This window comes from Aptenodytes patagonicus, chromosome 25, assembly GCF_965638725.1.
Source record: "Aptenodytes patagonicus chromosome 25, bAptPat1.pri.cur, whole genome shotgun sequence".
NCBI classification, from domain to species: Eukaryota; Metazoa; Chordata; class Aves; order Sphenisciformes; family Spheniscidae; genus Aptenodytes; species Aptenodytes patagonicus.
The window spans coordinates 1903975-1926119 of NC_134973.1; the positions used below are offsets into that span (position 1 = coordinate 1903975).

Here is a 22145-nt window from a genome sequence, read left to right on the forward strand (position 1 = left end):
TCCCTGGACACATCACTGGGGTGTGTAATGCTGTCAAAGAAGCACATAAAGGACCAGTATTTAAGAGGCTCAGCTCTGGGTTTTATTGAAGCTGTGTGGCTGTTGTATTTCCCCCTTTAAAATGTCATTTATCTTTGTGACTATGCCACAAAGTGTTTCTGAAAAGAGCAGGCTGTATGAGGTATTGTGCTTCTCCTTTGCTAACGGTGCATTAAGGTGAGCAGTAATGTGTGGCTTTGCATTGTTGTTTAAAACAGCGAAAGCCTCCTGGCCGCGGGAGGAGTCTGAGGGGGTTCTGTGCAAAGTCTCAGTCCTGTAAACTTTACTTGGGATAATCAGCCGCTAAACTGGCGTTTGATCCTGGGGCTTTCATCCAGCCATCTTTCCTGAGATACTCCGATAAACTGGACCCACGGCATCAAACAAAAATCAGCTGAGGGCGTAAAAATGCACCCTGCGTTGTGGGAGCCACGGGTGGGAGGTTGGTCCCAGCTTCGTCATTCATGTGCTGTGGGGGAAGCGGGGTTCGGGTTTGCAAACAGAGTTTCCCCAGCCAGGACCAGCGTGGGTTCCTTGCGGGAGACGGCAGCTGGTGGATTTGGCCAGGTCCCCATGGGCTCTTGGCTTTGGGGAGACCTTTTGGGTGGGCTGAACTTCAGGTTGCCTTTAGGGAGTGTAGAGAGCCTGGGTGACTTGGTAGAGCGTGTGTTCGGTGACCTCCTTGAAGTACTGGCAGCACAGCCATTCCTCAAGGCTGGGGCTCGCCCCTGCCCCAGCCGAATTCTCCGCAAACTTCAGGAGCAGCAGAGCCCTCTTCACCTCCACCCAGCTCCGGAGCAGGGTGAGGGTCTTCTTGCTCCTGGCAAAGAGCTCCTGGCGAGGCCCCCAGAGAAGGACCTGCAGGATGCTCCTTGCCTGCTCAACAGAGACCCTCTTGCAGGGATCTCTGTGGAGAAGCAGCATGGCCAGACGCTTGAGTCCCGTGGAATAGATGGACAGGGAGGGGATTTCAGGAAGTCTGTTGCTTCTGAACCCCAAGGTGTTTTCCAGAGAGATATCCACGTGCAAGATCTGATAGATCAGCATGCCTACATTCAGCTCATCTGCTACCGGGGAGGGTGGTGCAGTAAGCCCCTCTGTCCAGTCCTGCTCTTGGCTGGTAGAACAAGGTCTTCGCTTGTCTTTAACCTTGAAGAAGCTGCTGATGAGCAGCCTTGGAAGGGACAGGGATGCCTCCTTGCCTTGCTGGCTCCGAGGAGGACACGGGCACTGCACCAGCAGCAGGTTCTCAGGGCAGAGGTCCCCCTGCCCCATGTTCTGCACCCGGAGGTGCTCCAGCCCCATGCACACCTGCAGGAGGAGGAGGCAAGCCAGGCGTTCGTAGTGCCCGGGGCTGGTCCTGTGCAAACCATGGGATCCCTTCACAAAGCCCGCCAGGGTCTGGTAGGGAACCTCAGGAGAAATAAGGACCTGCAGGATAGGGCGGGTGGCAAGACGGGCTGGTTCCTCTCCAGAACGGGACTGACTCTGCTCCCCAGGGATTCCCGGGAGCACCAGCTCCCAAGGGAGGCGGTCGGTGAAGCGGCCGATCAGGCGCTGGATGCTGCAGTGTGCCCCAAGGGAGCTCTGCACCCCCAGGCTGGCGCAGCCCGGCTTGGGGACCTGCAAGGAGAGACACGGCATGGCCAGCTGCGTGAGGACGGAGCCACGGGGTGCCTTGTCCTGGGCCAGGCCACCGCCTCAGCTCAGGGCCACCAGCCCTGGTCCAACCCACACACGGTGCTGGGCTTCCCCTGCACCCTCTGAACCCACTGGTGCCTGCTTTAATGGCTTTGAGCAAGAAACGGGATTGGGGGGGAGGTGTAACCCCCAGGCGAGCTGCAAAGCTGCTTTGATGGGTCTCATCCTGCACTGCCTGAGAAGCCAGGTCTGCTCCAGCCTCTACTTTGCGTCCGCTGGCCCCTCAAGACCACTTGCCAGGGCATCTTCCCCAGCGGTGCTGTTCTCCTTGACGTGTCCTTTGGACCCGTGGGAGCTGTCGCCCTCGCCTCCCCGGCCCACGCCAGCAGCGCTGCCTCGTTTAGCAAATGCAGAAGTAGGTGCAGAAAAGGGGAACTGCCTGCGTGACGGGGGTCAGTGGAAAAGCCAGCGCTCCCGGTTCATGCTTGCCTGCAGCACCGCAGCCCCCTGTGCCCTGGAAGCCAGCTCCCTCTGTGCTGCCCGAGGCATTTTCCCCAATTCCCCGCTTACCTTGGCTGCAAACACCAGCTGGGTTTGTTCAAAAGTGAAGCCCACCCGGAAATACCAAGCGTCCCTGCTTTCACAGCACGGCTCCCAGTCCAGGATGCTGAGCGCTGCCCAGCTCTTCCCCGCCAGCTCTGCCTCCAGCAGCTGCTGCCACTCCTCCAGCCCCAAAAGCTCCTCCTGGATGCGAGCCGAGAGCCGGGCCAGGGTGGCCGCCTGGCACCCCAACACCACCCCGCACACCCCGGCCGGGCCCTCCAGGGGCTGCAGGAGCTGCCCCAGCTCCCTGTCCACCATTCCGAATGTCAGCTCCGCTGGGCTGGGTGATGGGGCTTTTTGCAGGCTGCTCCAGGCCACCGGTTCCCCCAGGCTTTGGGACTTTGTCAGGGGCTTCTTGGGTCCCCAGGAGGGTCTGTCCCACGGGGGGATGGAGCTGGGAGCCCCCTCCTCATGCCGCGGATGGGCTGGTGGGATGCCGTAGAGGATGCTGCCGGCCCATGGTGTGGGGTCACCCCAACAGTGCTGGGATGGCCCCTGCTCTGGGAGGGACTCTGCTCGCTGGAGCTGCTTTTTTGGCAATGGGGGAGGCAGGAGGTCCCGGGCAGGCTGAGAGAGGGGTCTCCCGGCTCCTTCCCCTCGGCTAGCCTTGCGGGGGACGAGGTGGGCTCGCAGCTCTCCTGGAGAGGGAGGAACGGACATGGCAGCGCTGAGACTTCCCCGGGAATGGGGAGGGGGCGGGGGGGGGGGGGGGCAAAGTGGAACGTGGAGCGGGATGGGGGTACAAGCACATCGTTATTTGCCTCACTGCATATTTCCAGCCCCAAAGCGATGCCCAATGCCAGCCGGGGGGGTCACGGCCGGGTGCCGCGGGAGGAGGACGGGGACAGCAGCAGGGTTTGTCCCCGCCGTCCGAGCTGACGCCTCGGTGGGCAGGAGGGCAGCAGGGTCGGGGCGTCACTCACCCACGTTGCTGTAGATGAGTGCTGAGTCGGGGGGTCGAGGTGGGTGGCCCCCCGAGGTGTCCGGCATGGGGGCGGGTGATCCGGGGGCACCCAGGTCCAGGCTGCTGCAGCGGGCGTGCATGCTGCCCCGCGCCTGCATGACGGCCCTGCATGGAGCCGGCAGTCAGCACTCGCCCCCCCGGGGGGGGGTTCTGACTCCTTTCGGTGCCAGCTCAGGGGAAGAATAAAGAGAAAGGGGAAGCGGTGGGCTGGGGAGCCCTGGCTACGTGGTTTTGGGGCAAAAGACAGGGAGTTTGGTGGCCCAGTGACTCCGGCTCCTGCACTGGGAGGTCCTGGGGGTGCTCCTGCTCCTGAGGGGTGGGGGCTGCCTTGGGGGCTTCATGTACGCTGGTTCACACCTGCACGGGTACAGGGGGGGGTGTACACACGGGTTCATGTCTGCCCTGTGGTCCCTGTTGAGTGGCCATGAGGAGGACACGATGGTGGGAGAGGTAGGTGTGGGGCGAGAGCAGGAAAGGCCTTCGACACCCCCGGCCCAGGTCTGCGGGGGACAGGACAGGGGGTCTGTGCGTAGGGAGGGAAAAGCAGAGAGCCCGTCAGGAGGAGCGCAGTGGGAAAGAGCCGTCCGCAGCCCCGGTTACAGTTTCGCTTCCCTGTCCTGGCCAGGCTCAGTGCAAACCTGCAGCTCTGACCCTGCCGCCACAAGTGGTACCGAAACCGTGGTGGCTTTCTTTAAAAACTCCAGTTTCTGCTGGGGACATCCCTCACTGTGCAACTTCAGGCTTTGCCCCTCTTTGGCCCAGCTGGGTCCCCGTTACCCCCCGGGGAACCGGGGATTATTGCCCTGCCTCTTGCCACAGTGCAAAGCGTCAGGCTGAAGCAGCCTTGCCGGGGTGCTGCTGGGAAGCTCTTTTTTTTGGGCCCTATTTGCGGAGCAGTTTGTTACCTCTGAGTTTTCCCTGGCAGTGGCGGGGGTCTGGGGGGCTCCAACTCCATCTCCCGGCTCGGCGGCGGCTCCTGCTCCCTGTCCCAGGCTCCCCCTGCGCTGGCCATGGCGCCGCCGGGAATCGCCTTGCACAACTTGCTGCAACCACGCTCGCAGGAGGATGTTCTTTCAAAACCTGCTTCTTGCAAGTCTAAAGGAAGCCAGAGGCTTGGCCTCGCTCCCCAGCAGCCCCCGGCGCTGCTCCGGGGCCGCACGCTGCCCGTGGAGGCTCCTGCTGCGGCGGCCGCAGTAATTGCATCGCCTTTGGTGCAACCTGTTGCAATGGATTTGCTTCCCCCCCCCCCCCCCGAGCTGCTCGTGGAGGCTTTGCACTCCTCCTCCCAGGCTGCTTTCTGGATGGCAGCTGTATTGAGGGAGGGGATTTCTGCGTTAAAACCCCCCCAAACCGCATAATTAATTCCCAGCTCTCCAGGTTGTGTTACTCTAGATGGCTTGGTGAGGTGGAATTTTTTTTGTTTTCTTCAATGTTTTTTGCTGGGATTTCCTGCAGCCATTGCACAAGAGGAGCCCAGTCGGTAGAAAACACTTTTTTTTCTCCCAGAGCTTTACAGGCGCTGAGAGAGCACCAAGAGACGTGACTCAGCTGCTGGAAAAAAAAAAAAATCCTCCCATCAGTGTCTGTCCCCTCTAGGCTAAAGTTGCTCTTTTAACACTCTAAACCCCCCCATATATTTTAGTATCTCCTCCCTTCTGTTCAGTCTTTGAGCTAATTAGCAAATAACTGATGGCACTCATTAGCAACTGGCCTGGGTGGGTGAGCCCCTCCCTCTGCCGAGAGCTGCGGGAAGCCAGCTTCAGGGATGTCTCCTGGGAGCACCGGGGCCGGGGATAAGCAGGCTTCGGGGGACATGGATTTGCACGAAGCAAGTGGAAACACCCACCGTGTTTCCACCATTTGAGCTGGACCATGCATCCCCGGCGGAGGGGTGGGCGCCCGTGGGACCGGGCGCCTCTCCAGGGTTTCGGGGGCCGGTTCGGGGCTCAGCGGGTGCCCGTGAGCCTGAAGCCGCCCCCTGAGAGGAGATGACCTGCCTCGGCGGTTTCCTCGCTGTGTATTTTGCAATCTGTATTTCCCAGCCAACACCAAGCAAGCCGGTAGGTTTGTGTCTGTTTGCCCGCGGCGCTTGCCAAGGGCCGTTTCTGCGGTGCCGAGGCCATATGCTAGAGCTGATAAAAATACGTGTTGGGGCTGAGTCATGTTTGAATCCCGCACTAGCTCGGCGAGGATGTGCAAGACTTTGGGAGATGACGACCTGCGTCGGTCCCCGCACGGTCCTTCCCATGCTGCTGCCTGCTTTGCTGCCAGGTCTGCTCAGCCCTGCGCCCCAGCCCTGGCCGGGACTGCAGCCCATCCCCGCCCAGCAGCGAGGCTTGGCTTTGTGTTGCTCCCTCAACACGTCATCTAGGGCTACAATGCTGTAAAAATAAAGAATAGAAACGGAGCATTTAAGATTCAGTGGGAGCCTGGGCTTATTGATGTTGTTCAGCAACGGCGTCAATGTACGTCCCTCATCCCAGTAAGTCATTTATGTTAATGACTGTACAACAAACTGTTTTAAGCAACAGTAAATCTATTAAAAGCATCAATATTTTTCCCTAACCTTCAAGATAAACCAGAGACCATTAGGAATAAAATTACAGAATTAATGCAGTGAATGTGACCCTACCGAGCCAGAGAGAGGTGGCATGAGCGGGGCAAGCAGGAATTGCCTCTTGTGGAAGTATTAGCTGCAAATTTCCTGATGCCTCTTATTATAATAAAGGAGACACCGCCAAGTTTAAAAGCAACCTGAGCCCTTAAAAAGGACCGTGATTTTATATTGCTAAGCCCTGCAGGACTAGTAAGAAAATGCTGATTTGCTTGTCCAAGCTACAGGGCACCCCCTGAATCCATCGGTGGGTTCCTCTGCCTGTCCCAGGCTGACAAAGCAGCTGCAGGACACCGATGGCAACCACGGCCTCTGGTCCAGGGGGTGCCGAGCCCTTTGCCCCCCTGAGCTGTGCAGGGGTGGGATTTGGGGACCGCAGGGAAGTTTTACTTAGCCGAAGTCTTTTTAATTTGTAAGGAAATTGGTTTCTCTTCTCAGCGGGAGATAACGATCTTTAAATGCACCCGGCGGAAAATTGCATTTTTTCTAATTGTCTTTATTTTTTGGTGTTTTTTTTCATCGTTATTCTCAAAATATCACTGCCACAGGGGCTCTCAGCTCAGGACAGGTCGGGGCGGTACCTGTCGGGCCGGTGTGGGCGCACGGGCTGGGCGCAGCGGGCACCGAAACCACCTGAGGCAGTTTCTCGGCATCTTCAGTCCCAGCAATTCTCATCCCCCCAAAAGCTTCCGAAGGAGCGGGTGGGCTCAGCCCTGGCTCCCACGGATGTCCCCGAGGCCACGGTGCCCCCAGGCCCTTCGTCACAGGCACAAACTGTAACCCCGGCCCTTAACCTCCTGGGCGCTCTCGTGCCGTGCAATATTTCTTTCGTGCAGGAAAAGAGAGAACAACCCCAATTTCCTCTTTTACGCCTATGCGAGCTCTTGCCCCAGCTGTGGGGGCTGCAGGAGGCCCAGGGCGCTGGCAGCACCCCGGTTATTTTGCAACCGGGGCCGCCCTCCTTCAGGTGCCGGGAGCCTCCCCGGGTCCCTGGGGAGCAGCGGGGTGTGGAATTTCGGGGTGCAGAGGCTGGGAACCCAGGGCCCAGGGCCCTTTTCTCCAGCAGATGGAGGCGTTGCTTTGCTTCCACCACCCCGCAGGCTCTCAGCCCCCAGCCCAGTCCCATGCTGGGAAGGCTGGGACTGGGGGCTGGCATGGGGGCAGGCCAGCCACTGAGCCTGCAAGGAGGGAAATGGGGGGTTTGGGGGAGGTGTAGCAGCCCCTTTGCTGGGGACGCAACGCCAGATGGTCCCCAGCCAGCTGCGCAAGGGGACATGGGGACAGCTGAGCACCTCGTGGGCGATGGCAGCTTGACTGAGGGCAGGGACGGCCTCGCATGGGCTAGGGTGTCCCCTGGGGCTGACGGGATGGGGAAGGGGACTGAGAAGGTCACTTCAAGAGGGATCCCCCCCACCCCCCCCACCCCCACACCCCCCCAGCGCCACTGGCTCCTGCCCCTTGGCCCTACTGCAGTGCCCCTCTGTGCCTCAGTTTCCCCAGACAGACAGCTGCGGTACAGACCCCCCCCCCGGTGCCCGGATTTCCAGTCTCATCGGGGAGGTTTGGCGCTGTGTGTGTACATGCACGCATGCGCACACTCCTGTGGGCATGAGACGCCTTTTAACACCTCCCCACCTCGCCCCCAATTTCCCTGCAAGCAGGAGGTGAGGTGCTGGCTTGGCACCCTTCAGCTTAAGGGCGTACTCATAAACACTCTATTAATAATTAATAATAGATTAATAGCAGTGGCAGTTTGTTAACACATGCACATTAATCATTTATTAGTTATTAATATGGACTTTAGTACTCTCTGAAAGTTGGTTTAGCATCGTTTATGAAGGGTTTTGCAGGGCTGACGGTGGTCATGCCCAGATGATGGGCTGCAAACCCCAAGCCCAGCGGGCGCTGCGGTGACCTGCTGCTGCTGCTGCTGAGTTTCCAGCCATCACTGCTTTAACCCTGGGAGATTTGCTTCCAGTTCGTTTGTCACATGTGGGTGAATCTAATTTCCAAATGAGGTTGGTCAAACGGCATTAAACCACTGGCTGGACCCCGCTCTTTGGCATCAAAAGGGTTCTTGCCTGCGGCGAGGGACGCCCCAGGGCACTGCTCTTCCAGCTTCACCCGACCTCCAGCCCTCCCAGTTCTCCCAGTCTGGGTTTTCCTGCTAGTTTTCTGGGATGGACGATCAGCCTAAACTGAGCTCAGGGGGGGTTTAACATCTGCCTGAACCCCGGGACACCCTTCGGGCTTGCATGGGGCTGGAGCAGGTCTGGAGAGCACCAAGGCACAAATCCTGCACATGGTGCAAGTGGCTCCGACACCCCTTTCTGGGTCCTGCCCAGCTCCACGCTCACACTCAGCCCTGCTCGGGCTTTCTCCGCTGACTTTGGCTTTTCTTATTTGAGTCACATGGAGAAGGAAAAGGGGGAAAAACCAAACGAGCCACAAAAGTCCCTTGTTTTTTTCTTTTTTCCCCCGCAAATACATTTCACATGCTCGTTTTACATATAAAACGGTGCCAGGTCTGCACTGCCCAAACCTGCCTTTGCTCCCAGTGCAAGGGTCCGTGCCTGACCCCCCTCCCCACCCCCCCCACCCCCCAGGTAAAAAAACACCCCAGACACTCAACAAGGGCGTGCGGGTGACGCCGGTGGGACCCATGGTACGACACGGCATGCACGGCTCGGGGAGCGAGGGGGACACCGGGCATGCGAAGGGGCCACGGGCAATGGCCGGACCCACCGCAGGGGATGGATGGGAAGAGATGGGCAGCGCACCCCCCCCCCCCAGGTTGGGGGCTGGATCCTGGCAGTGACCAGCTGCAGCCCAGGGAGCACCTTGGGGAGGAGGGCTGGGTGCTGAGCCCGCCGGCTCCTTCACCCCTCTCCCCCCTGGGGCTCAGCCGGGGGCTGGGGAGGCACCCAACACCCGTGGGTGCGAGAGCAGGATGGGGGCAGTGGGACGGGGTGCAGGGGATGACCCGAGCAGCCGCTCTCACTTGTGTCCCACGCAGCGAAGCTCACCGGGGGGCCACAGCCCCGACCCCTCTGGAGCTCCTGCCTCCAGCTCAGCCCCGAAGGCCTGGGGATGCCTGGCAGGAGATGGGCAGCTGCCTTCTCCAGCTCCCGAAGCAAGCGTGCCCAGCCTGACCACCGCTAGCTGGAGAAGGGACATCTAGGTGGGGGGATGTGCCCACAGGAATGGGGACAGAGGTGGGACCTGCAGCAACCCCCGGGGGAGCACACGGTGGGAGGAGGAGGAGGAAGCGATGGGCTCCCCGGCCCGTCCAGGTCCCATCCAGGCTCTTCCCTTCCAGCTGTGCCAGCTCTGCTCCTTCTCCCACCCAAAAACCTACGCCCCGAGCCGAAGCCAGTGCTGCCCAGGGCAGGGGTGGGAGGGGAAGCCGGGGACTGTCCCCGTGGCAGCAGGGAGCGGAGCCCGGGGACACCGACCCGCGGTCCCCAGCACCGGAGGGTGCAGGATCCAGGCAGAGGCGATGGAGGTGCCAGCTGGGATCTTCTCCCAACGTTTGCTTTTGCTGTCGGTTCCCAAGCTGCTTGTTCCAAGCCTTTCTCTCCTCTTCTTTCCAGGGCTGTATGGCCTCCCCGCACAGGATGAGCCAGCTCCTGCTCTCCCGTAGACTTTGGCTTTGCAAGCCAAAGAAAATGGACCCAAAAACTCCTTTTGCACCCATCTCAATCCCAACCGCCCACCCCTTCACCCCTGCCGCTACCGTGGTGGCTTGGGTGGATGCAAAGACGGGGCCTGTCATCACTCTGGGGCCGCTCCTCCTGATTTTAATGACCTTGACCTCATTTTGCCTTTTTTTTTCCCTTTTTTTCTTGCTGACACCTCCTCAGAGCCTGGTCTTGGGTGGGTTATTATTGCTTGTGCAGGAGCATCCCCGGGCACCCGTGTTTGCAGATGCTGTGTCTTAAATCTGCCGACGGGAAGCTCTCAAGGCACGGCCGTGCCCCAAGGGGTCTGGCTTTGCCGAAGGGCTGGGGGAGACCCCCAGCTTGGCACAACCTCCCCCGGCGCCCCAGTCCCGCATCGCCCCGGAAGACTTTTCTCTTGGAAATTCATTAAAAAAAAAAAATTGTTGGACCAAAAAAAAACAACAAGAAGAAAAGAGAAGAACCATAAACAACCACCAGGAAAGTTTTCCGGAGTCTCAAAAAAAACAGGGAAAGGGAGAAAAAAAAGGAAGCAGTTTTTTTCCCAGGCCCAAACGCTGCTGATCTCTTGGCTAGAGAAATGCATAGTTGGTAGCAAAAACGTCGGCTACATTGGGAGCCCCTGGAGCTGGGGTGGCCCCTGAGCCATTGCGCCCCAAGGGCTCACCGCAGGGCCGGGACAGCCAGGGTCATTGCTCCCAGACCCTGAAGTCCATGCAGTTCCAACCCTGCTGGCCTGCGGCGCCTCCGGCACGTCTCCGGCCGCGTCCCAGCACAGCGAGGTCCCGCCGCCAGCCCTGGGACGTTGCCGGTGCTCCCACACACCCCCCGGCCCCATCCCGCCGCTGCCGTGCCCAGGGCCAGGCAGCAGACAACGGTTCTCCTCCGGGAGAGGCTCAGATCATCTTCATGTTGAACTTCCTGGCTCCTCCTTGGCCGGTGGTGGTGGTGGGACCGTCCACCTTGCGGAAGGAGTACTCCACTGAGAAGTTGTTCTTGTGCTGTCCCCGGCCCCGGCTCCAGACGAAGAGGAGGAGGAAGCAGAAGAGCACCACGCCCAGGAAGGTGATGCAGCCCATGGCCGTGGAGACCAGGATGGTCTTGAGGTCCAGCGTAAACTTCAAGAAGACTTGTGTGTCGTTGTGGGAGGTGTCGTTGAACTCGCTGAGGTACAAAGTTCGGTTCGCGTAGTGGGAGCCGTCGGCTGGCCGCCCCTTGACCGTCAGGGTGGCGAAGTAGGTGTCGTTGCCTCCCGCGTTGCTGGCGATGCAGATGTAGGTGCCGCTGTCCTGCACCTGGGCGAAGCGGATCTCCAGGGTGCCCCCGGGCAGCACGGTCGCCCGCCCCGTGCTGCGGGTGGTGATCATGCGGTGCTGGGGGGACACCCAGGCAATGGAGGGGTCCGGCTCCCCGTCCGCCCGGCAAAGGAAGGACACGGACTGCCCTTCCCGGGCCGTCACATGCTGCAGCTTCCGATCCCTTATCTTGGGCTTCTGGCAGGTGAAGTACTCGAAGAGCACGGAGTCCGGGAAGTCACGCAGGGCGTTGCCCTGGATTTCGGGCGGCGAGGAGCACATGGGCTGCTGCCCGTCGAAGTTGAGCGTCTTCCGTCGCTGCAGGATCCAGAGGAGGCGGCAGTCGCAGGCCAGGGGGTTCCTGTCCACCCGCAGCGTCTCCAGCGTGTTGACGGAGTGGAAGGTGCTCTCCTCCAGCGTGGAGAGAAAGTTGCTGGAGAGGTTGAGCAGCCGGATTTGTCTCAGGCCGGAGAAAGCCTGCGGCTCCACGGACACCAAGAGAGCGCCCACGATGTGGAGCTCCTGGAGCCGAATGAGGTCTTTAAAGGAGCCCTTCAGCACAGTGCTAATGGGGTTGTAGGACAGGTTCAGGTACCGGAGGTACACCAGGTTCCTCAAGGCAGCGGCGGGCACGGCTGTGATGTTGGTGTAGGTGATGGAGAGTGAGGTGAGGTTCAGGCCCTGGAAGCTGGTGGGGGAGACGTCTTCCAGCAGCGGCCAGTTGTCGATCTCCAGCTGCAGGAGGTTGTAGAGCTTCTTGAAGTTTTGGTCCTCCAGCGCGGAGATGCTGAGGTGCCGGAGCCGCAGCACCTCCAAGTTCTGGAGGTAGGAGAGCGACTCAGCCGAGATGGAGGTCAGGTTGCACTTCTCGATGGTCAGCTGCTCCAGGCCGAGCAGCCCCGAGAAGGCCCGCTGGGAGATGTACACCAAGTCGTTATCGCCCACCTCCAGGCTCTTCAGGTTTCGCAGGTCCTGGAACATGTAGTCCAGCAGGATGACGAGTTTGTTCTCGCTGATGTCCAGGAGGGTGAGGTTGGTCAGCTTGGTGAAGACCCCCGGGGGGATGAGCTTGAGCTGGTTCCCCCGCAGCCGCAAGGTCTGCAGGTTGAACAGGTTGCTGAAGGCGCCCGGCTCCACATTGGAGATGATGTTCTCGCTGAAATCCAGCTCCTCCAGCAGCGGGTATGGGGAGAGGTCCCCGGGGTTCAGGCAGCGGATGCGGTTCTTATTGAGCTCCAGGATCTTGGTCTCGGTGGGGATGCCCTCGGGGATGGAGGTGAGCCGCTTGCGGTGACACACCACCGACTTGATCTGCGGGGCGCACTCGCAGCGGGCAGGGCAGGCTGCCGCCCGCGGGGGGCTCAGGAGGACCAGGTGGAGGACCAGGACCGGGAGCCAACATGTCATTGTGTAGAGCATGGTCTTATGGGCTCACTACCATTCTCCCATGCGCCTGGAAGGGAGAGAGATGCGGAGTCAGCAGCGAGCCCAGCGGAGGCTAACAAAGTCCTACCCAGCCCCAGATCACCCGTCTGTGGGCTGAGACTGGAAAACGCTCCCCAAACTGTGGCCCATGGCCCCGATAAGGTCCCAGCCCCCCAGGAAACCCTCTGGAGCCCCTTGCTCAGCACCTAACATGTGACCCGGTGACTGTGCCCTATACAAACCTGGGGTAAACAAGCCTCGCTGCCTGCACGTGCCGTTAGGAGAGCAGGGAAACTGAGGCAGGGGGAGATATTTGCCAGAGGAGACACAGCTGCAGACCCACATCTCAGCCTCTGCCCCCCCCGCTGGCTCACACCCACTCCGTGCCGCTGATGGTGCACACACAGGCGTAGGGGACCGTGAGCACGAGCGCCCCGGGACAACGGGGGACACAGACCCCCAGGGCAGCGTAGGAGCAAAGAGATGCAGCCAGAGGCCTTGCAACCTTGTGACACAGGCGGGATGCGACATCCCCTCTGCTCCCCGTCTGGCTGCAGCGAGGTCTCATCCGGCGGCACAAATCCTTCCCAGGCCCCAGGCTTGGCGAGGTCCCGCAGGATGGGGGACGCTCGGCGCCACACGTAGGGACCAGTCCTCCCGTCCCCATCCCTAGCGTCGCCCTCTCGGAGTGGAGATTAAGGGGGCCGCAGGCACAATCTTCACAGATGAGGGATTAACACCGACCTTGTGTGGCGCGGTGCCCCGCCTGCCCTCCTTTCCAGCGATTAGCACTTCGCCGCTGCCGCTTTCCCTTTTCTCTGCTTCCCCTTCCCCCCACCCTGTCCCCTTCTGTGCCCCAAATCTGCTGGGCTGCCACCACGCCTGGAAATGCACCTCCCAGAGCCGGTGCAAACTCATCAGCCGCCTTTCCGTAATGAAGCACTGTCATTAACCTAATTAAGTGGCAGAGCTGCTTGGTCAGGGCGCTGCAGGGTGTTTCTGGGCCCAGCGAGGGAACGTGGGCAATTTGGGGGGTACCGAGATCAGAGCCAGCCCCTTCAGCCACCCCTGCAGAGGTGGAGCGAGCGGGGCAGGTCTCAGCCCTGCGCTGGGGGTGAAAGGCCCACAGAGAAAATATCCCAAACGAGCCGACTGATGTGACCCGAAGTGGTTCAACATCTCCTGGGGTTGGGTCCTCACCCCCGGTCCCCGAAGCAGCGCGGGTGCGAGAGCCTGGGCGGAGCATCACCACCAGCGCCGCAGTAGGGTCCCCCAACGCGGGGGCACCAACCTGGCATGCCTGCCTCCATGGGGAGATGCTCACCATGTCTCGGCAGCCCCCTCCTTCTCCTCTCCCTCCTCCTCCTCCTCTCCCTCCTCCGAGTCCTCCACCTCCTCGCTGCCAAGATTTATTTGCCTTGTGCCTTCCCAGGTGTCTCCTGGCCGCTGCACCTCATGGGCAAGAGCATCCCTCTCCCCATCTGCTCTCTATCGACAGCATTTATCCACGCTCCGGCTGCTCTCGCCGCGCCAGCCCTGCTTCTCATGGCAAAACCCGCCTGTCCGTGGGATGTCTCCGTTCGCACAGACTCGGACCCCTGCCTCCGCCGCCTTCCAAATTTTTCAACAGCCCAGCACAGCCAGACCGATGGCTTGAAGGGGCAGAGGGGCACCGACCCCTCCAGCGTGGGGAGCCACGTCCCATCACTCCCACAGCGCTGGGGCAAACTGGCGTGCACTACCCGAGGGGCAGCCAGGCTGGCTCCAGCCCTTCCGCCTTTGGGGAAGCCCAAGCCGTGGCTCTGGGGAGCACTGGACCTCGCTTCAGGGTATTTTTTTGCCCAAGCCCCCCCACGCATGTGCCCTTCTGTCCCTCTGGGCATGTCAGGGACCCCAAACGTGTCCGTCGGAGCCTAGCAGGGCACAGGGAGAGGGATGGGATGGGCTGGCAGCCCACGATGTCAGTGGGTGCCCAAGCCCATCACGGTGCCACTGCATGTCCTCATTGACCAAAAGCTTCCGAAAAGGCCGGATTTGAGGTGGCTGGTGCTTGGTTTAGGGGGTGACGGAGGGAGAAAGGAGGAGCTGCTGCTCATCACCAAGAGAGATGGTGGGAGCTGCCGGGACCGGGGCAGGCTCACAGCGGGGAGAGGATGAGCCACCACGTCCCTTCGCATCCCCCATCCCTGCCCCTTTCCTAAGGGGCACTGCGGAGGAGAGAGCATCCAGGGCCACGGGGACGGTGGGGCAGGACATGTGGGTCCCCAGCCAGGGTGCTGAGCCATCCCCTGCTTCCTACCAAGCTGCTGCCCTTTGCCCAAACCTGCCAGCCCCTCTCCTCCTCAAAACCCCTCTCCCACAGCATCACCTCCCCCAGCTGCGCCCCACGCCCCGAGCCCATCCCGGCTGGCTCTGTCCCTCATGCAGCGGTCGCACCCCAGCCCCAGGGAGGCTCGGGCAGGACAGACCAGAAGGAGTTTGAAGGTTTTGCTGCGCTCCCATTGCCCGTCAGCCCCTTCCCCATCCTTCTTTGCACTCTCAGAGCGTTTGGCTCAGAGCAGCCCTGCTGCGGGGTCGGCATCACCGGGACGAGCGATGGGGACCCTGGATGCCCCCCGGAGAGGTGACGCTGATGGAATGGGGACGGCAGGAGCTGGCCCATCCCAGCGCCTCTGCCCAGCATCTCCTGCACCACCGTGCTCATGAAGGACACCAAAGGCTGGCATCACCCTCCCTCCCATCCCCGAGGGGCTGGCGGCACGTGGGAATGGCCTCGGGGGGCTGGGGGGGCTCCCGACCCTCTCTGTGCCCATGTTGTGGGGAAGGATGAAATCTCCACGGATAATTTCCCGCCCTGATCCTATTATACAAGCTGAGCAATTCTCTGGCAATAAACCCATTGCTCGGTGCAATTTAAAAGCCACAGGAGATTATCTTTTACAGACTTTTTTTTTTTTTTGGTGCGTGTCTTAATTTTGCCACATTTCCCTTTCTCTTCCAATGAATCAAACCGAGAGGGAAGCGTTATCATTTTCCACACAGCCGCAGGGAGGGAATTAACAGCCGGGCGGGACGCAGCCTTGGCTTTCTTTGCTGGGGGCAGCGCCAAGCGTCCCAGCCCCTTCCTCCTCCCTCACCAGACACGCAGCCCCACTCTCCAGCACTGCTCAGGCTCTACCCGTTGCACCCGACCCCCCCCTGTGTCCCGACCCCCTCGTGTCCAGCGACCGGGGGTCCCCAAATGCCACCCGGAGCGGGGATGCGGCTGGAGCTGCTTGGCAGCCTCTGCCTTCAAGGAGGCTGCTCACGGCCGAGCCAAGAGCCATTTTGCAATAGGCTCTGCCTGGCCGGTGGCCTCAGGAACCCGAGCCGGCTCTAGGGTGAGGGGGGGATGGCTTCGCTTGGTCCCCCCAGTTCAGAAGGCTCCGCTCCTGCTCCGCCGTGGGGCTGAACGGGAAGGATGTGCCCAGGCACGACCTGCAAACCCACAAGAAAAAAACCCCTCCCAATTTATTGTGGCCTTTTATTTTGTTTACTGTCTCTATGCTAAATAAATATGCCCAGGCACTGCTGCCAGGCTAATGGTCTCCCACGCTTGGCCGTATCCTGTACCCACCGTCGCCTCCCCCCCAGGGGCCGGGGGGGGGGGGATCTGGCTCCTTCCCCTCCCCTGCCCACGGCCGCTGTGCCGAGGCAGCCCGTGAGCACGCCAGCTCTCCGCCGCGTTCATTATGTATGAGCCTGGGGTAACCGTACTCCACTTTTGGTTACTACTTCGGCCACCTGAGCCTCTAAGCAAAGGTACGAACCCGCTGGCGTTTTTTTAGCCAGCAGCCAGGGAGCAGGAGCCGCAGCCCCGGGCTCTCCTTCCCGCCCCGCAGATGGAGCAGAGCATCGGCTGCCCTCGCTGCCCCGTGGGTGCCCCGGTGGAGCCGGGCACAGCCCCGACACCCTCAACAAACCCCATGGAGGGGGGATTAACGGGTGCTGGATGAGCCCCCTCCCAGCAAACCCAGGCAGAGACAAGCTCTGGAGCGAGGAGCTGAGGTGGCCGAGGCCGGCTCTGCCCCTGCGGGTCTCTGCCGGCCCCAGGACATCCCACAGAAGCCGCCCCAGCTGCGGAGACCCCGTGTTCCCTGCAGTGACAACCGGGGTGCCGCGGTCCCCACCCGGCCCGGACAGAGCCGAGCACAGAGGCGAGCCGAGCAGAGCAGCGCCGTTTATTAATAGCTCATTACTCCAATAGTGCAGCGTTCTCCGGGGCTTGCCTGGTCCCTGGGGAGCGAGGCTAATTAAGACTTTAGTTGAAGGCCTAGATAGAGGCTCTCCTTCGCATTTAATTTGTTTTTAAAAATAACACGCCTGCTGCATGCAGGGCTGGGGAACGGAGCCAGGAAAGCCCGAGGCTGAGGGGCTGCAGCGCAGCGGGGGGGAGGCAGAGCAGACCACCTTTGGCCGCTTCTGGGCCACTGCTGGGAGCAGCCCCCTCCTTCCCTCCCTCCCCACCAGGACGTGTGGCCACCGAGCCCGTTTCGTCCCAGCCACCAGCAGCACGGTGCTTCCCGGCAGGCAGAGGTCGGAGCGTGGAGGAACCGGCGCTCTCCGACCACCCGGCTCTCGGATGCTCAGCTGTCGGCTGACCCTGCTTTGCAGGTGGGTTTTCGCCCCCTCGCACCACCACTTCTTAGAGGAAGGGAGGTGGCAAGGTCTCTTCCACCCCCTTCGAATGGCTCCTGCTTCAGGGGCACATGCTCGGCACAGTCAGCTCCTCCGAGAGCAATTGCTCCTCAGCTGCCATTTCTCCCTTTTTCTGAATAAAGACCAGAAAATAAGCCAAAGTTGACATTTCTGGGTTCCCCTGTTTTGACATCGCGCAAGTACAAACACTTCGGTCAAAGCAACGTCTCGTTTTATTCTTCCATTGACTTGCAGGATGCAAAAAGGTCCTGCTGAGACCTCCTTCAAGAACCACACCGCTGCTGCTTGAGGCCAAGCCCGCGTTACCCCTCCTTCAGGCCAGGGGCACCCAGGGGAGGTTACGTGCTCGGGAGATGGGATGCTGCTCCACCTTCCCAGGGGATGCAGGGGACCCCAGGGGAGGGTGGAGACCCCCAGGTAGGGAGGGAGCAAACAGGGCAGAAAGTGATGCTGGGACCCCCATGCATTTTGGAAAGGCTCATCCTTAAAACACTGACGGGGGGATAATATCAGCACCCCGACGCACAGGTGACAGGGAGGTGCCAGTGCCAGCAACTTGTGCCAGCGCCAGCAACGTCCCAAACTTGGCACGAGACAGGAGAGGCCTCCTGCAAACACCAACGGCAGCCAAACGCTGCTGGAAATGCCCCGAGTGATGCCCGTTCGCTGCTGCCCGCCTGAGAGCCGGCAGCCAGCCCTGCCCTGGCAGCGAAGCGTCCCAGCTGCCTGCCCACGGCCGCCCTCGCTCCCTGGCTGCTCTCCCCAGCCTGCGCCAGGCTCCGTGCCAGCGGCTCTGCAGAGAAGGCAGCGCCAACCACGGCTCTGCCGTGCAGACAGCAGCACCTCCGTGCTCGCCGGGGGCCATGCCAGCATCCTCGCAGACACCACTGCCCCGCTCAGCCCCCGTGCTGGGGCTCGGGCTGCATTTGGGAGGCAGACAGAGAGGCCGAGCATCCCCTGCTGAAGCAGGGTGATATTTTCCCTGGCATTTACAGCTTGCCAGGATTGCTCAAGAGAGAGTGCCGGACCCTCTATCAGCATGAGCTCTGCGCGCTCCCCGGTCCCGGGGTATCAACTAAACGAGATCTCAATTACCAGGAACGGGAATACGGCTGCAACAAGCAGGCTTGATGCCTCGTCTGGGACTCGAACCACCCGGAGCTGCTGGCATGGGCTTGGAGCGGAGGACAGACGCCCTGAACGCAGACGCCAACAACTCCCACGGGCGGGTGCCAGGCTGGGCCCTGGCCCCAAGCTCTACCCCCAAGCTGGGAGCCTTGGCCCAGGTCTCAGGGGAAGCCCAGAGCCAGAGCTGCTGCGGGACAGAGCTCTTCAAGAGCAGAAAACAAGCCCAGCTCCCCAGTCCTGGGCCAAAGCCGGCGTCGGCTCCTTCCTCCCTGCTGGAAAACCCCAAACACTCAATTATGCTGTGCAACAACTAGCTAAAATGAAGACCCTTCTGTATGGTTTTTGGGCTGCAAAGGGAGAAAAACAGGGTCCCTGCGAAGTCTGCTTCGTGCTCAGCTCTCCCTGGTGATGCCGCTGGCATTGACCTGCGGCACCCACGGGCTGACGTGGGTCCCTGGGGGACTTTTAAGCATTTTCAGAGCTGACAGAGCAAACTTCCACACCTGAACGTGAAGTCAGGGATTTGAACGGTGGTTTTCCAGCCACTGCTGCGGGTGGCTTTGCTCACAGCAGAGCATAGTTACCGGGGACATCTTCTGGGTGTACTGAAATGAGGACCGAAGGCGACCTGGGTCAGGGCTCAGCGTCTCTGGGGTTTCTCGTGCCACCACCCAAAAATAAACCTGTGGCTCCTGCGGCTTTATTTTATCCATTATCTCAAGTCTGCAAAACCAGCAGGTTTGCGGCCAGACTGTTTGGAAAAGCCCCAGAAAAGACCGGGGGGCACTGGGAGGATGGAGGGGATGGGGAGGAGCTGAAGGGGCCTCCCCAGGACCTTCCCTAGCTCCAGGGGTGACACCAGCAGGTTTCTCCCTCTGATTAGGGCAGCAGAAACAACCCAGCTTATGCTGGGGAGTGGAGGAGATTAAATCAGAGATGGGGCATAAACTAGCAGGCAGAAAACTCGGAGGGTCAGAGAAGGCCAGCGATGTCCCCGTGCCTCGCTCTGACGAGGCTCTAGCGATCAGGCAATTAGCAAAGCAAGCATGAGAATAATCCAGCTGAAACAGGGAGAGGAGGAGAGAGCTGGGGGTAGGACGGAAGAAAATCAATCACCAGACCTAATAGAGAATTATCTAGCAGAGCGTTATTCCTAATCCCATCAGCGTCTGGCTGGGAAACAAATTCGCCTGCCTCTGCCACTCTCAGTGCACCCAGAGCATGTTTTTCTGGGTCAGTTCATTCCCCAGCAAAGCCAGGCTGGGGCAGGCGGGAGGGCAGAGCTGGAGAAGCAAAGGGGAGAACAAGCGGCTGGGTGGGCGGCAGGGCAGCCCCGGCAGCAGGGGGGCACCCGGCAGCCTCCGTATGGTGGGTCCCCCCACACCGTGGTGGCTTGTGCCTGCGGGACCTGGTGGCCAGGGGTCCCTGGGGCGCCGGGCGGCCGAGTGACTGCACCCAACAGCCATGGCAGAGCCCAGCAGCAGGGCTGGGATCCGTGGCCGCTGTGCTCCCGATAGTCGTCCTGGTGTCCCTCTCGAGCCTGCTCAAAGAGAAGCAGATTTTCCTGACAACTCGCAGAAACGGGGGGAGAAAGCGCAGAAGGAGAAAGGCTCCTGCCGGGAGCACCACAGAAAATGTCCCGAAGCATGACTTAAAGGGACTGCTTGAAAAACACAAAAACCTTATATAGAAGGGAGTTTATTTTGGTGACTGGCAGCTGCTGCATCTCACGTGTCTCCCCCTGCTCAACAGCCCCAGATCTTGGGGCCAGCCGAGATGATGCTGGAGCAGCAAGGCTGCGCGAGCTTTCAGCGGAGGCAAGATTTACCCTTTCTACCCAGCAAAAGCCATGACTGATATCTTCATGGAGCCATCTTCCCACCCCGTGACCCCATCCTGAGTCCTAGCTGAGTCCTCAACAGCCGCGACCACAGGACTCTCCACTTTCCTCCCACATGGAAACTCCCAGCCCTCGCAAATGCTGTGAAAACCCAGAAACAAGGATTCCCTAATGAGCTAAGATGCCAAGGAGACAACTCGAAAGAAGCCACCGCTTATTTTTAGAGACAACCTTATGATTCTTGAGCACGTGGGCCAGGCAATACTGCGCAGGCAGCCACAGATTGGCCGCAATCTGCTTTTCTTCTTGATAGACATCATGTCTGAATCTCTATCTCCACAAGATGCTCCCAGGAGAGAAGACATTTAGATACGACCACAACGTACAACATTTCTAAAAGGTCACTGCGTGTACTAGGGAATGAGGCGCAGAAGCCACTCAGCAGCAACAGGGGCTTTGGGGAGGTATTTAATATTCTATGAGCATCTTTATTTCTCTACCAAGGTGAATAACTCCTCCAAAACGAGGGAAGGGGGAGCAGGACAAGTGGGCGCTATACTCTTATTTCGACCCAAGCAGTTGGACCGAACCACTTTTTCCTCCAGCCAGATCTGAATTTCAGCTGTTACTGGGAAACGCTGGCTGAGAGCAAACCTGACCCGGATCTCAACAACTTCAGTACCTGCTGGATCACACGGGAACTAAGGCCGAGCTTGACTCCCCGTCTTCAACCGTGCCCAAAAACACCTCGTTGAAAGAGAGCTGTTCCACTAGCACCTCTCAGAAACATCTGAGTTCAACTTGGCTTTAGGCAGTGGCAGTGGTCCCCGGACGGGCACCGGGGGTTATTTTTTGAGGATTCCCAGCAAGTTTCTGCTGCGCAGTGAGAACTTTTAATTTGCAGAAAAGCCCGTTAATGTCGCAGGCAGGATGACGAGGGTCTGGAAGGCAAATGCAGGCTGACAGCCCATGTCCCCAGGACTTCTCCCTGATGTTTTGCCATCGTTGTCTGCCACCGGGACCAGCTGCTAGCCTCATCCCCTGTGGTGTCCTTGTCCCTGAGCACCCACCCAGCTGGGAGAGGACCCAGCAATGAGCCCAGAGGCAGCCCGGGTCTAGGAGACTCCCCCGGTAAAACCACCTTCCTCCTCTCCCCGCAAAGGGCAGGATACAGCCCAGGGGCTCTGGGCTTTGCAAAGCTCCCCATCTGAACCAACCCGGGGCCCAAGGTTTGCCTGTGCTCAGGTTTCTTCCCGGCCGAGCACCGGGAGTGGGGACGGGGAACCTGAGCCCTATGGAAGATATCCTCCTGGCATCTGTCAGTTTTAAAGCCCACGCCATGACGTTGCCGAGAGATTTACAAAACATAAGCCCATAACAGCCCCGGCTGGCACAGACGTGACAGTCAGGCACACACATATCCTGGCTACGAGCAGAGCATCTCGGAAAACAGGGCTACACTCCTGCCAATGGCTCCTGCCCCCACGGAGACACAAATAAAGCTCATTAAATGAGAGAGGGGAATTTGCTCCTTCTCCTGCAGCTGCTTCCCCCTCCTGCCTCCCGGGGCGCGCGGCCGCTTTACGAGCTCATCACTTACCTTCTGCACCAGGGCTGCCAAAACACAGACTGGGAGCAACACCCCAGTAGCAAAACCTCAGCGGAGGAGAGCACCAAAGCCAGTATGCCACGCTTGGCTGGAGCCACGTGGAAGGGGACGGAGGGAGCTCGCTGGAGTCCAGCCAAGCAGGACGTCCCCAGGCAGAGCACAGGCTGCGCTGGGTCCGGTGGTGGGGACACCCCACGCTGTCCCCCCATGCTGGGAGCACCCATGTCCTGCAGACACATCACCCAAAGGGGCTCCCACGCAGCAGGGAGAACGTGCCACCTCCTCACATGAAGGGACCCTGCGCCTTTGCTCCTCTAACCCAGGCAGCTCCGTAATAAATGAAGTACAGGAGCAGGATGATTAATAATCGTAACAGAAAAGCATACGCTGTAATTAGCCACCTTTCAGAAAGCTGACTGATGACGCTGCTCGGGGGCGTGCGGAGCGCTCAGGCTGGCACACGCGCAGCCGCCCCCCCGGCACCAGCCCCGGTCCGGCCACCAGCGCCCGGCAGAGCCCTCCCTGCGCTGCCGGCCGAGGACTTTGCAGCAGCCTCAGTGCCAGCTGCTTCCCCGCAGGCTTTGCTCCAAGCAAACGACCTCATTTGTC

At 60.2% G+C, this 22145-nt stretch overlaps 2 protein-coding genes across 7 annotated transcripts in view; both read right to left on the reverse strand.

The window, feature by feature from the left end:
• Positions 1 to 59: 59 nt before the first annotated feature.
• On the reverse strand, positions 60 to 4275 carry PEAK3 (PEAK family member 3). Its single transcript, XM_076359201.1, has 4 exons — positions 4153 to 4275; positions 3207 to 3352; positions 2251 to 2921; positions 60 to 1662 (listed from the first exon to the last, which is right to left on the reverse strand). Exons 1-4 carry the CDS (start codon positions 4257 to 4259, stop codon positions 667 to 669), a joined length of 1920 nt encoding a protein of 639 aa, XP_076215316.1. The 5' UTR covers positions 4260 to 4275; the 3' UTR covers positions 60 to 666.
• Positions 4276 to 8487: 4212 nt separating this feature from the next.
• LINGO3 (leucine rich repeat and Ig domain containing 3) overlaps positions 8488 to 22145 on the reverse strand; it is a 43622-nt gene continuing 29964 nt past the window's right edge. For 5 of the 6 annotated variants that reach the window (XM_076359526.1, XM_076359524.1, XM_076359525.1 and 2 more), the window contains one exon: positions 8488 to 12289. In XM_076359526.1, coding sequence (XP_076215641.1) covers positions 10438 to 12255 — 1818 coding nt within the window. In that variant the 5' untranslated portion in view covers positions 12256 to 12289 and the 3' untranslated portion in view covers positions 8488 to 10437. Of the gene's footprint in view, positions 12290 to 21527; positions 21586 to 22145 lie in introns of those variants that run through there. The other variant, XM_076359529.1, reaches the window with a different exon arrangement.

What these genes read in the sequence shown, in the direction of transcription:
- PEAK3 (XM_076359201.1), bottom strand. Translation starts at nt 4,259, where the DNA reads ATGGCCAGCGCAGGGGGAGCCTGGGACAGGGAGCAGGAGCCGCCGCCG. An exon ending in ACTCATCTACAGCAACGTGG is followed by an intron (nt 2,922 to 3,206) that starts GTGAGTGACGCC and finishes CTCCCTCTCCAG; the next exon opens with GAGAGCTGCGAGCCCACCTC. An exon ending in AGCTGGTGTTTGCAGCCAAG is followed by an intron (nt 1,663 to 2,250) that starts GTAAGCGGGGAA and finishes CTCTCCTTGCAG; the next exon opens with GTCCCCAAGCCGGGCTGCGC.